This window comes from Oncorhynchus keta, chromosome 22 (genome assembly GCF_023373465.1).
Source record: "Oncorhynchus keta strain PuntledgeMale-10-30-2019 chromosome 22, Oket_V2, whole genome shotgun sequence".
In the NCBI taxonomy this organism is placed as follows: Eukaryota; Metazoa; Chordata; class Actinopteri; order Salmoniformes; family Salmonidae; genus Oncorhynchus; species Oncorhynchus keta.
Window position 1 is genome coordinate 33,957,298 of NC_068442.1, and position 13,545 is coordinate 33,970,842.

The following is a 13,545-nucleotide window of genomic DNA, read 5'->3' on the forward strand; positions in this document are numbered from 1 at the left end:
ATCATCATCATCATCATCATCATCATCATCATCATCATCATCATCATCATCATCATCACCATCATCATCATCACACATAGAAAACTGCGAGCCGCTCCGGCGGTGCAAAGCAGCGCCTCGCTGCCCTGCCACGCCGCTGCATGGACAGCCAACACAATGGCAGAAGATTTGAGGGTGCATCTGTTTATAGCAACAACAGATAGCATGGATAATCCCGCCTCAACCGATTCAGCTCTCGTCGTTACGATGATTAGAGCGCCGCTGTCGGCTCGCCGGGCATGATAGGCAGGAGAGAGAGCAGTGCGGGAGCGGGGCTTCTCGTTTTGACAGTACTTTTTGAGAGGGAAACGCAAAGAAGCGTGGAACAGGTAAGTGCGTGGAGTGTGTGTCTGTGTATGTAGGCCTATCCATATCAAAATACAGGGGACGCTTTCTTATTAAATCAATATGTAGATGCCGTGCACACACCATTGTGCACTGAGGTGGGTTTCAATTTTGTAATCAGATAATTCCATTCGAGATTGATAAAGCATATGGATAGGGTATTATATATGCTAATTAGGTTTACGCGTGGGCGCAGACATCGACTCTATTAATTTGATGAACTGGATACACAGATGCATCTCCCCATCGGCACAACAGCGGTGCTGTGTCTAATGACAGGGCCCATTTAGCCCATCTCAGATAATACTCAATCCCTACTGACTGGAGTGGATTTAACAAGTGACATCAATAAGGGATCATAGCTTTCACCTGGTCAATCTACCTATATCATGGAAAGAGCCGGTGTTCTTAATGTTTTGTATGCTCAGTGTATATGGAAGTAGTTTTGTGCCAAAAAAGGGGTTAAATACCGGTAAAAAATATTATTATAATCTCCTGATCTTTCTTATATCGCTCAGATATACACTACATGACCAAAAGTATGTTTTTCTGCTATTTTGCACACCAGTATTTCTATTTGCACATCCTCATCTGCACATATATCACTCCAGTGTAAATTGCTAAATTGTAATTACTTCTCCACTATTGGCATATTTATTGCCTTACCTCCTTACGTCATTTGTACACACTGTATACAGATTTATCTATTGTACACTTGTTTATCCCATGTGTAACTCTGTGTTTTTGTTTATGTCGCACTGCTTTGCTTTATCTTGGCCAGGTTGCAGTTGAAAATGAGAACTTGTTCTCAACTGGCCTACCTGGTTAAATAAAGGTGAAAAAAATATATAAATGTGGACAAATGCTTGTCAAACATCTCATTCCAATATCATGTGCATTAATATGGAGTTGGTCCGCCCTTTGCCGCTATAATAGCCTCCACTCTTCCGGGAAGGCATTCCACTAGCTGTTGGAACATTGTTGTGAGGACTTACTTCCATTCAGCCACAAGAGCATTAGTGAGTTCGGGCATTGATGTTGGGTGATTAGGCCTGGCTAACAGTCAGCTTTTCAATTCAACCCAAAGGTGTTCTAGAATGTCATTGTATTCTGTAGTATTAAGATTTCCCTTCACTGGAACAAAGGGGCCTAACCCAAACCATGAAAAACAGCCCCAGACCATTATTCCTCCTCCACCAAACTTGACAGTTAACACTATGCATTCAGACAGGTTGGGTTCTCCTGGCATCCTCCAAACCCAGATTTGTCAGTTGGACCGCCAGATGGTGAAGCATGATTCATCACTCCAGAGAACGTGTTTCCACTGCTCCAGTCCAATGACAGCGAGCTTTACACCACTCCAGCCGATGCTTGGCATTGCACATGGTGATCTTAGGCTTGTGTGCAGCTGCTCGGCCATAGAAACTAATTTAATGAAGCTCCCGACGAACAGTTCTTGTGCTGACGCTGCTTCCAGAGGCTACAGTATTTGGAACTCGGTAGTGAGTGTTGCAACTGAGGACAGACGATTTTTATGCACTACGTGTATCAGCACTCGGCAGTCCCATTCTGTGAGCTTGTGTGGCTTACCACTTCGCGGCTGAGCCGTTGTTGCTCCAGACATTTTACAAACTGACTTGTTGGAAAGGTGGCATCCTATGACGGTGCCACGTTAAAAGTCACTGAGCTCTTCAGTACGGCCATTCTACTGCCATTGTTTGTCTATGGACATTGCATGGCTGCATGCTCAATTTTATACAGCTGTCAGCAATGGGTGTGGCTGAAATAGCAAAATCCACTCATTTGAATGGGTGTCTACCTACTTTTGGCCATGTAGTGTAGAACAGACACTTTAAAACAAACTTCCTTTTGATACATTTTTTTACTATCTGTTTTTCCATGTCTGAATGTGTTATTCAATGGGCCATGGTCTGATAGCAGTAAGGCCAAATTCAATGTTTCATCATAAAATGTTTTTATATATATTTTCTAACTAAAGGGGTCCTAAAATTCTAAATCAAGTAATTAAAACTTCCTTGGTATGACCATCTTAACAAAATCCATAAGTTAACTTATTTGTCATAAACCTCCCCTGAGTCATAACATCAACAACACCTAGGGTGGCACATTATACCAAGACAAACATGATGCTGGTGAAATGTAATATCCACATAGCCCAATTTGACACTGCTCTATATATGGGGCTTTACATCATCATACAAATTCCCAGTATGGATATTTTAGGAAACAGGGTCGGAGGGAAAATATTTGAGACCGCCAAGAATGTGCACGGCAGTGAGTGAGTGACGAGGTGGAGTCCTGGAGCGAATAATTGTCCACAGATTTGAAAATACAGTGGGCTCACTGTCCTGTTGAGAACCGACCCAAGCACTGCCTGGCAGTGGAACCAAAATATCAGCATGATGGTGATAAATCTGAGGGTGTAAACCAGACAAACAGCCTGGCAGTGAATGTGAGGCAGCTCCAAGAGACTGCCTTGTGTGTGACAGTGTATCTTTAGATAATTTTATTGATTGAGTGAATGGTCTCTGGAAAACCTCTGAAGTCAAAGGTCATCCCTGGCGAAATACTAGATTAAAAGGAAGAGAAATGTAAAATAAATACAAATCTGACAACATTTGAGGAGTAGATGACCATAATGATGCTCTGAAACTACACTGTTGACCTGACTGATAGACGGTTTTCAGATAATCTCAGTCTGGATGATAGACCACTTGTCTGTCCTGCTGCTTTTAGCGTGGTGATCACGCTACAGAATAATCTGAGTCGTCTGAATTTAGAATAATCTCAGTCTGGACGGACGTCTCTAGTTTTTCCTCTGTAATCTCATGAACTATGTAATATTTCCACTGTAATCTGTTGCAGATTTCACTCAGGCAACAATATTCTCTCCCTCTTCAGGTGGACTGTGCCTTGGGGTCCTTCAAAATGGATATAGATCCCTGTTTGCGGTACTATTTCCAGCACCCCTGGTCTCGTCTGTTTGTGGCCTACCTCGTCACTTTCTGCAACTTCCTTATCTTTGCTGAGGACCCTGTCTCCCACAGCCAGACAGAGGCTCACATGATCGTGGTGGGAAACTGCTTCTCCTTCATAGTGAACAAGTACCCTGGTGGAGGATGGAGCGTCCTCAAAGTCATCTCGTGGCTGATGGCCATTGTCACCGGAATGTTTGCCGGGAAGTTCATATTCCACCGCAGGCTCTTTGGTAAGTCAGTCAATTTAATGTATTTATAAAACCCTTTTTACATCAGCAGATGTCACAACGTGCTTATACAGAACCCAGAGAGCAAGCAATGCAGATGTAGAGCCACGATGGCTAGGAAAATCTCCCATGAAAGCCAGGAACCTAGGAAGAAACCGAGAGAGGAACCATGCTCTGAAGGGTGGTCCCCTGGTGAGCTTTAAGGAGGAATACAGCCCTACAAAGACAACTGAAAAGTATTTTGTCATGTTAGGGTAATGGTTAGAGTGGCAAAGAAAACCACGTGATATGCTAAACACACACACACACACACACACACACACACACACACACACACACACACACACACACACACACACACACACACACACACACACACACACACACACACACACACACACACACACACACACACACACACACACACACACACACACACACACACACACACAGAGCATATACAGGATATGAAGGGATCATGACTCTATTCCATGTGCTGCTCTCTATAAATATTGAATGTTGCAGTCTTCACTTAGGCCAGGAAAGAGAACATGTCTTGAGTGCTATTATGTTTCCTCTATGCGGAAGAATAGGTATCTGATAATGTGGCTACTCTGTCCTTGCACATCTTTCAAGCCTTAATCTATTGAATTACCCTATGAATTACCTGGAGGATTCCACCATTTACTTTTAGACTAAAACTAAATGTCAGAGTTTGAAGCCACTTAGCCGTTTCCCTCCTACACAAAAGCAAGCATCTTAAATGCATTTACAGCACTATAGTTGCGTTGATCTTTCATAATTGCTAGGATTCAATTCAATTCTTCAATCGGCACTCAGCTTGTCTTTCCTTTGAAAGTCATGTCAAGCCTAGCTGCTTGTCTGGTTCCCACCCTCAGATTCAGCACCATTATGGCGCAGCAGTCTAAGGCACTGCATCTCATTGCAAGAGGCATCACTACAGTCCCTGGTTCAAATCCAGGCTGTTTCACATCCGGTTGTGATTGGGAGTCCCATAGAGCAGCGCACAATTGTCTCAGTGTCGTCTGGGTTTGGCCGGGGTAGGCTTTCATTGTAAATAAGAATTTGTTGTTAACTCACTTGCCTAGTTAAATAAAGGTAAAAAAAATAAAAATGAGGGCAGTCTATTCAGATCAGAGTTTTACACTTAAAGCCCAGAGCTTCAGGGCACATAGCGGGAAAAGAGAGCAGAGTAGACCTCCCATCTCTCTCTCTCTGGAGCTGGAGCCAGGTAGGGCCAATGCACTTCACAGGCCACAGGGCACAGAGTGCAGGAGGAACAGATGGTGTGTGTGTGTGTGTGTGTGCATCTGTGTGTGTGTGTGTGTGGGCTTGAGTGAGTGTGAGATTGGGAGAAGTGGGGTGAGATGGTGAGCGATAGACAACATTTTTGCAATGGCATTATGTAATCCCAAAAATGAGAGATGAGCAGAATGTAGAGCACTCTATAGAGTACTCTGTAGCTCCTCTTCTCTCCTTTACTACCTACACTACAACATGGTAGGCATGCGCACTTAGTTAATTACAAGTACAGTAATGTCTCATTTATCAAGAATTCTTATGAGAAAATCACAGTGTATTTATAATTGTAATGAGAGTCATTTGTCCAATAAATGCCAATCCTTTTATCTGGTCACTGATATTTCAACTAATTCTTTGTTTATTTGTTTTATTTTTCCAAATGAAGGCACTTGTCTTTCCTGCGTAATAGATTCAGTTATTCATGCTGCTATTTCCATTTGTGTTCAACTATGTATCAATTTGTAACTAATGTAAACCAGACAATGTGTTGCTTGCTGACGCATTCCGCTGCATCATTTATAATTTATCATGGCCTAGAAAAGAAATTCTGAATACCACAACCACTCATTTTACGTTGAATTACACCAACTCATCCCACTGGCGATGTTGCTTTTTCAGAGAACTATACGCAATACACCATTTACCGTGTTTTTGTTAGCAATAAAGTTGGCTGCTATCTAGTGGAATGAGTGGAGGTGGATGGAGATCACAGTGGGTTTGGTTTTTATTCTCCGGTAGCACAGCCAGCCACTTATCAGTTTCTCTCAAAGGTGATGGATGGTTCATGACAGACTATGTGGGTTAAGACTACCCAGCCACTAAAGGCTATATGCTCTCCCATTGAGTGGCATGTCTTCTGGTCATTCAGTGAGAGCCTGTCTGTCTCTGTGCCTTTGTTATTACAACAAGGACATGGGGAATTTGATTTGTATGCCCATGTGAGATTGTATTGTATTCCATTTTGTATACTGCGTTTTCTGTGTTGTAAACCAGTAGGCATACAGTACATACAGCATACCTTTTTCCTTTCCTCCCTGATCCAGCACAGCACTCAGTATTTCATGCTTACAGTCTTCATTGTAAAGCAAAATGACTATTCATCAAGGTAATGCAATGGAATCTGCTTCTCATTCCATGTTGTGCTGCACCAGTTTCAGATTAACATAATGTATGCACCTTTGTTTCCTGTGCATTTTCCAAGACTTGTATTCTCAGTGAATGTTTAGCCTCCTAACAGGAGTAGGTATCACATTGACCATCTTTGATTCAGTACTATGAACACAGGGCTTCTTTGCTTTTAGTCATCACGGTGGATTTTCCAGCTCACACAGCCGCTCAGAATAGTATAAACCCGTTTGAGAAAAGACTGAAATGGGAGACCCAGTTTTTTTGGGAGACTTTGATGGTTAAAGATATTTTGAAGTTAACATCAATGCCCTGCTGTGAATGTGTTACTATTGCCTATGGTTGTTCCATTGTTAAAGCGCTCCCCAATTATGAATGCTCCTCCTGCCTGATCCTTGACTGTAGCTGTATCCTCAGACATGCCATCTGGACTCTGTCACATGTTGTTACAGTAGTGCATTATGGGTACGATGGCTCTGTGCTGTGGTGGCCAAAGGTCAGAGTTTGCTTGAGCGTGTGGGTTTAAGTGTGTGTGTGTTTACTTTGCATACGTGTGTGTGTGTGTGTGCGTGCCTGTGTGTGTGTGTGTGTGTGTACATCTGGAACCTCCTTTGTTGTTTCTTCTGTTTTAATACACAGCAACAATTCAGTTTAGACCTCCCTATGTTAGTTGTCACTCGGAGGCTGGCCTTTCACAGTAAATAATATATTGTATTGTTGTCACGCCCTGACCTTTAGAGAGACGTTTTATTTCTCTATTTGGGTAGGTCAGGGTGTGATTTGGGGTGGGCATTCTATGTTGTCTATTTCTTTGTTTTTGGCCGAGTATGGTTCCCAATCAGAGGCAGCTGTCTGTCGTTGTCTCTGATTGGGGATCATACTTAGGCAGCCCTTTTTCCCACTTTCTGTGGTGGGATCTTGTTTTTATTAGTTGCAGGTTTAGCGCTCCATTACTTTACGTGTTGTTTATCTTTCTTGTTTTTTTTGGTTTGTTCATTTAATAAATTCAAAATTCACGCTGCACCTTGGTCTCATTCCGACGACAGCCGTAACAATTGTACTAGTGCCAGGATTCAAATATTTAAGACATGGACCAGCAGGCCGGCTGCTGTTTTGAGAAGGATGGGTTGTAAATGTAATATTGATGTTTGTAGCAGAGATTTGAGCAGAGGGGAATCGGCCACTATCTTAGACAGTAGCTCTTTCTTACATTGGCAAGTTGTTGTTTTAGAGTGAATGTTTTTTTAATGTTTTGCTGTTTGATGCATTTTGCATCAAGTGAAGTCTTTGGTACATACTGTAGCTCTTACGACTGGGGAAATGATTTTGCAAACCTCTCTGACAGTAATCAAATGTGGCTGTTGAAACAGCCCCAGCTAGACACTGGAACAGCTGCTTTCCATCTCCCATTGGAGGGAGGGAGGCAAGGAGGGAGGGAGGGATTCTCACTCTTACAAGTACGTCTGCCTGTCTGTTTTATTTGGGAGACTTGTAGTTACCATGGGTGCAATTCTGGGGACCCCGGCAATGTTGTCAGGGTAATTCCAATGTTGAGTGTGACGCCTTGGCCACGGTAATACAGCTGGTGATATAATGACATGGGGCAGGGCTCTCTCCTCTCCTATCCAGCCCCAGGTTTGTCAGAGGGAAGCAAGTCGTCTGTTCTAGGGTCCCTAAGGAGGGCAGGAACTGTTGTTCAAATCATCAAATCAAATGTATTTATATAGCCCTTCTTACATCAGCTGATATCTCAAAGTGCTGTATGGAAACCCAGCCGAAAAACCCCAAACAGCAAGCAATGCAGGTGTAGAAGCACGGTGGCTAGTGAAAACTAGAAAGGACAAAACCTAGGAAGAAACCTAGAGAGGAACCAGGCTCTGAGGGGTGGCCAGTCCTCTTCTGTGCCGGGTGGAGATTATAACAGAACATGGCCAAGATGTTCAAATGTTCATAAATGACCAACATGGTCAAATAATAATAATCACAGTAGTTGTCGAGGGTGCAGCAAGTCAGCACCTCAGGAGTAAATGTCAGTTCGCTTTTCATAGCCGATCATTAAGAGTATCTCTACCGCTCCTGCTGTCTCTAGAGAGTTGAAAACAGCAGGTCTGGGACAGGTAGCACGTCCAGTGAACAGGTCAGGGTTCCATAGCCGCAGGCAGAACAGTTGAAACTGAAGCAGCAGCACGTCCAGGTGGACTGGGGAGAATTAGAGAGAGCATACTTCAATTCACACAGGACACCGGATAAGATCGGAGAAGTACTCCAGATATAACAAACTGACCCTAGCCCCCCGACACATAAACTACTGCAGCATAAATACTGGAGGCTGAGACAGGAGGGGTCAGGAGACACTGTGGCCCCATCCGATGATACCCCTGGACAGGGCCAAACAGGAAGGATATAACCCCACCCACTTTGCCAAAGCATTAGCCCCCACACCACTAGAGGGATATGTTCAACCACCAACTTACCATCCTGAGACAAGGCCGAGTATAGCCCACAAAGACCCCCGCCACAGTACAACCCCAGGGGGGGCGCCAACCCAGACAGGAAGATCACGTCAGTGACTCAACCCACTCAAGTGATGCACCCCTCCTAGGGACGGCATGAAAGAGCACCAGTAAGCCAGTGACTCAGCCCCTGTAATAGGGTTAGAGGCAGAGAATCCCAGTGGAGAGAGGGGAACCGGCCAGGCAGAGGCAGCAAGGGCGGTTCGTTGCTCCAGAGCCTTTCCGTTCACCTTCACACTCCTGGGCCAGACCTAACTCAATCATATGACCCACTGAAGAGATCAGTCTTCAGTAAAGACTTAAAGGTTGAGACCGAGTCTGCGTCTTGTGACCGTAGCGTACGTGTAGGTATGTACGGCAGGACCAAATCAGAAAGATAGGTAGGAGCAAGTCCATTTAATGCTTTATAGAATAGCAGTAAAACCTTGAAATCCCTTGCCTTAACAGGAAGCCAGTATAGGGCAGCTAGCACTGGAGTAATATGATCAAATTATTTGGTTCTAGTCAGGATTCTAGCAGCCGTATTTAGCACTAACTGAAGTTTATTTAGTGCTTTAGCCGGAAATTAAAGCATTGCAGTAGTCTAACCTAGAAGTAACAAAAGCATGGATTAATTTTTCTGCATCATTTTTGGAATGTTACGTAGATGGAAAAAAGCTGTCCTTGAAACAGTCTTGATATGTTCGTCAAAAGAGAGATTAGGGTCCAGAGTAACGCCGAGGTCCTTCACAGTTTTATTTGAGATGACTGTACAACCATCTATATGGTTGTACGGCTATATAAATACATTTGATTTGATTTGATTTGAAGATTAATTGTCAAATTCAACAGAAGATCTCTTTGTTTCTTGGGACCTAAAACAAGTATCTCTGTTTTGTCCGAGTTTAAAAGTAGAACGTTTGCAGCCATCCACTTCCTTATGTCTGAAATGCAGGCTTCGAGCGAGGGCAATTTTGGGGCTTCACCATGTTTAATTGAAATGTACAGCTGTGTGTCATCCGCATAGCAGTGAAAGTTAAAATTATGTTTTCCAATGACACCCCCAAGAGGTAAAATATATAGTGAAAACAATAGTGGTCCTAAAACTGAACCTTGTGGAACACCGACAAACTGATATCTTTCCAACAGATTAGATCTAAACCAGAACTTGTCCGTGTAGACCAATTTGGCGTTCCAATCTCTCCAAACGAATGTGGTGATCGATGGTATCAAAAGCAGCACTAAGGTCTAGGAGCACGAAGACAGATGCAGAGCCTTGGTCTGATGCCATTAAAAGGTAATTTACCACCTTCACAAGTGCAGTCTCAGGTCTATGATGGGGTCTAAGACCAGACTGAAGCATTTTGTATACATTGTTTGTCTTCAGGAAGGCAGTGAGTTGCTGTGCAACAGCTTTTTCTACATTTTTTGAGAGGAATGGAAGATTCGATATATGCCGATAGATTTTTATATTTTCAAGGTTTGGCTTTTTCAAGAGAGGCTTTATTACTGCCACTTTTAGTGAGTTTGGTTCACATCTGGTGGATAGAGAGCCGTTTATTATGTTCAACATGGGAGGGCCAAGCACAGGAAGCAGCTCTTTCAGTAGTTTAGTTGGAATAGGGTCCAGTATGCAGCTTTAAGGTTTAGAGGCCATGATTATTTTCATTATTGTGTCAAGAGATATAGTACTAAAACACTTGAATGTCTCTCTTGATCCTAGGTCCTGGCAGAGTTGTGCAGGACAACTGAGATTTGGAGGAATACGCAGATTTAAAGAGGAGTCCATAATTTGCTTTCTAATGATCATGATCTTTTCCTCAAAGAAGTTCATGAATTTACTACTGCTGAAGTGAAAGCAGGAATGCTGCTTTTTAGTTAGCTTTGCGAAAGTATCAAAAATACATTTCGGATTGTTCTTATTTTTCTCAATTAAGTTGGATAATAGGATGATCAGGCAGCAGTGAGGGCTCTTTGATACTGCATGGTACTGTCTTTTCAAGCTGGTCGGAAGACTTCAAGTTTGGTGTGGTGCCATTTCCGTTCCAATTTTCTGGAAGCTTGCTTCAGAGCTTGGGTATCTTCTGTATACCAGGGAGCTAGTTTCTTATGACAAATGTTTTTTGTTTTTAGGGGTGCAACTGCATCTAGGGTATTGCGCAAGGTTCAATTGAGTTCCTTGGTTAGGTGGTTAACTGATTTTTGTCCTCTGATGTCCTTGAGTAGGCAGAGGGAGTCTGGAAGGGCATCTAGGAATCTTTGTGTTGTCTGAGAATTTATAGCACAACTTTTGATGCTCCTTGGTTGGGGTCTCAGCAGATTATTTGTTGCGATTGCAAACGTAATAAAATGGGGGTCCGATAGTCCAGGATTATGAGGAAAAACATTAAGATCCACAACATTTATTCCATGGGACAAAACTAGGTCCAGAGTATGACTGTGACAGTGAGTAGGTCCAGAGACATGTTGGACAAAACCCACTGAGTCGATGATGGCTCCGAAAGCCTTTTGGAGTGGGTCTGTGGACTTTTCCATGTGAATATTAAAATCACCAAAAATTAGAATATTATCTGCTATGACTACAAGGTCCGATAGGAATTCAGGGAACTCAGTGAGGAACGCTGTATATGGCCCAGGAGGCCTGTAAACAGTAGCTATAAAAAGTGATTGAGTAGGCTGCATAGATTTCATGACTAGAAGCTCAAAAGACAAAAACGTCATTTATTTTTTGTAAATTGAAATTTGCTATCGTAAATGTTAGCAACACCTCTGCCTTTGCGGGATGCACTGGAGATATGATCACTAGTGTAACCAGGAGGTGAGGCCTCATTTAACACAGTAAATTCATCAGGCTTAAGCCATGTGTCAGTCAGGCCAATCACATCAAGATTATGATCAGTGATTAGTTCATTGACTATAACTGCCTTTGAAGTGAGGGATCTAACATTAAGTAGCCCTATTTGGAGATGATCTCTTTCAATAATGGCAGGAATGGAGGAGGTCTTTATCCTAGTGAGATTGCTAAGGCGAACACCGCCATGTTTAGTTTTGCCCAACCTAGGTCGAGGCACAGACACGGTCTCAATGGGGAAAGCTGAGCTGACTACACTGACTGTGCTAGTGGCAGACTCCACTAAGCTGGCAGGCTGGCTAACAGCCTGCTGCCTGGCCTGCACCCTATTTCATTGTGGAGCTAGAGGAGTTAGACAGGGCTCTATGTTGGTAGATAAGATGAGAGCACCCCTCCAGCTAGGATGGAGTCCGTCACTCCTCTGCAGTTGTGAGACTCTGTTGTAGAGCTCATCACTCCCCCTAACTGGGAGGGGGCCAGAGACAATTAATCGATGCCGACACATCTTTCTAGCTGATTTACATGCTGAAGCTATGTTGCGCTTTGGTGACCTCTGACTGTTTCATCCTAACATCGTTGGTGCTGACGTGGATAACAATATCTCTATACTCTCTACACTCGCCAGTTTTAGCTTTAGCCAGCACCATCTTCAGATTAGCCTTAACGTCGGCAGCCCTGCCCCCTGGTAAACAGTGTATGATCGCTGGATGATTCTTTTTAAGTCTAATACTGCGGGTAATGGAGTCGCCAATGACCTAGCGTTTTCAATTTGTCAGAGCTAATGGTGGGAGGCTTCGGCGTCTCAGACCCCCAAGAGAAGGCTCGGCCTCAGACTCGATGCTTAATGGGGAAAACCGGTTGAAAGGTTCTGTCGGCTGAATGAGCGACACCGGTTGAGCATTCCTACAGCATTTCCCTCCAGAAGCCATGAGAAAGTTGTCCGGCTGCGGGGACCCTGCGAGGGGATTTATACTACTATATGTACTTACTGGTGGCACAGACGCTGTTTCATCCTTTCCTACACTGAAATTACCCTTGCCTAACGATTGCGTCTGAAGCTGGGCTTGCAGCACAACTATCCTCGCCGTAAGGCGACTGTTCTCCTGTATATTATGAGTACAGCGACTGCAATTTAGATGGCATCATGTTAATGTTACTACTTAGCTTCGGCTGTTGGAGGTCCTGACGAACCATGTCCAGATAAAGCGTCCGGAGGGGAAAAGTTGAAAGAAAAAAAGTTGAGTGAGGGAAAAACTAAAATATAAATGGTAACTAAAAAGAAAAATGTAAAGTTGTCAGGTAGCAAAGTAAGGTTGGCAACAAAACGCACAGTAACACGTAAAACTTTGTTATGTGTGTGAGTGGACTAACAACCACTTTGATGGTGCAATACCCCAAAACAGGACACCCAGTTATAGACCCAACAGCATGTAAATTAATTGGGTTATTTTTTTTGCCCAGTAAGTTAACTGAGAACACATTCTTATTTACAGCAATGACCTGGGGAATAGTTCCAGGGGATGAATGAGCCAATTGTAAACTGGGGATGATTAGGTGACCATGATGGTATGAAGGCCAGATTGGGAATTTAGCCAGGACACCAGGGTTAACACCCCTACTCTTACAATAAGTGCAATAGGATCTTTAGTGACCACAGAGTGTCAGGACACCCGTTTAACGTCCCATCTAAAAGACGGCACACGGCAACGTGACCAATCACTTCCCTGGGGCATTGGGATATATATTTTTGAGACCATAGGTAGGGGGCCTCCTACTGGCCCTCCAATACCACTTCAGCAGCATCTGGTCTCCCATCCAGGGACTGACTAGGACCAACCCTGTCTTAGCTTCAGAAACAAGCCAGCAGTGAGATACAGGGTGGTATGCTGCTGGCAATATATCATGTGTGGTATAGAAAAGGAGAAGGTGTAACACATGGAGGGTTGGCTATCTGAAGGCTGTATGTATCAATACAGATATCCTCAAGTAAAGTGATCAAATGTTGTTTTTTAAAAGCTCTATTTGATCTCATTGTGCCTAGATTGATTTGACCACTTTTTCCATGTCCAGCTCGGCACCCTGTCACTGCCAGTAAAATATTTGATCAGTTGGTGTTTTTATCCCCCCGGAAGACTGTGTCTGTG

At 43.5% G+C, this 13,545-nt stretch overlaps 1 protein-coding gene across 2 annotated transcripts in view; it reads left to right on the plus strand.

Annotated features, from left to right (window-relative positions):
* LOC118401376 (transmembrane protein 117-like) overlaps positions 1–13,545 on the plus strand; it is a 100,671-nt gene continuing 87,126 nt past the window's right edge. Inside the window, exons 1-2 of one of the 2 annotated variants that reach the window (XM_052475056.1) lie at positions 1–368; positions 3,307–3,613. In XM_052475056.1, the coding sequence (XP_052331016.1) occupies positions 279–368; positions 3,307–3,613 (397 nt within the window). In that variant the 5' untranslated portion in view covers positions 1–278. The remainder of the gene's footprint in view (positions 369–3,306; positions 3,614–13,545) is intronic. The other variant, XM_035798837.2, reaches the window with a different exon arrangement.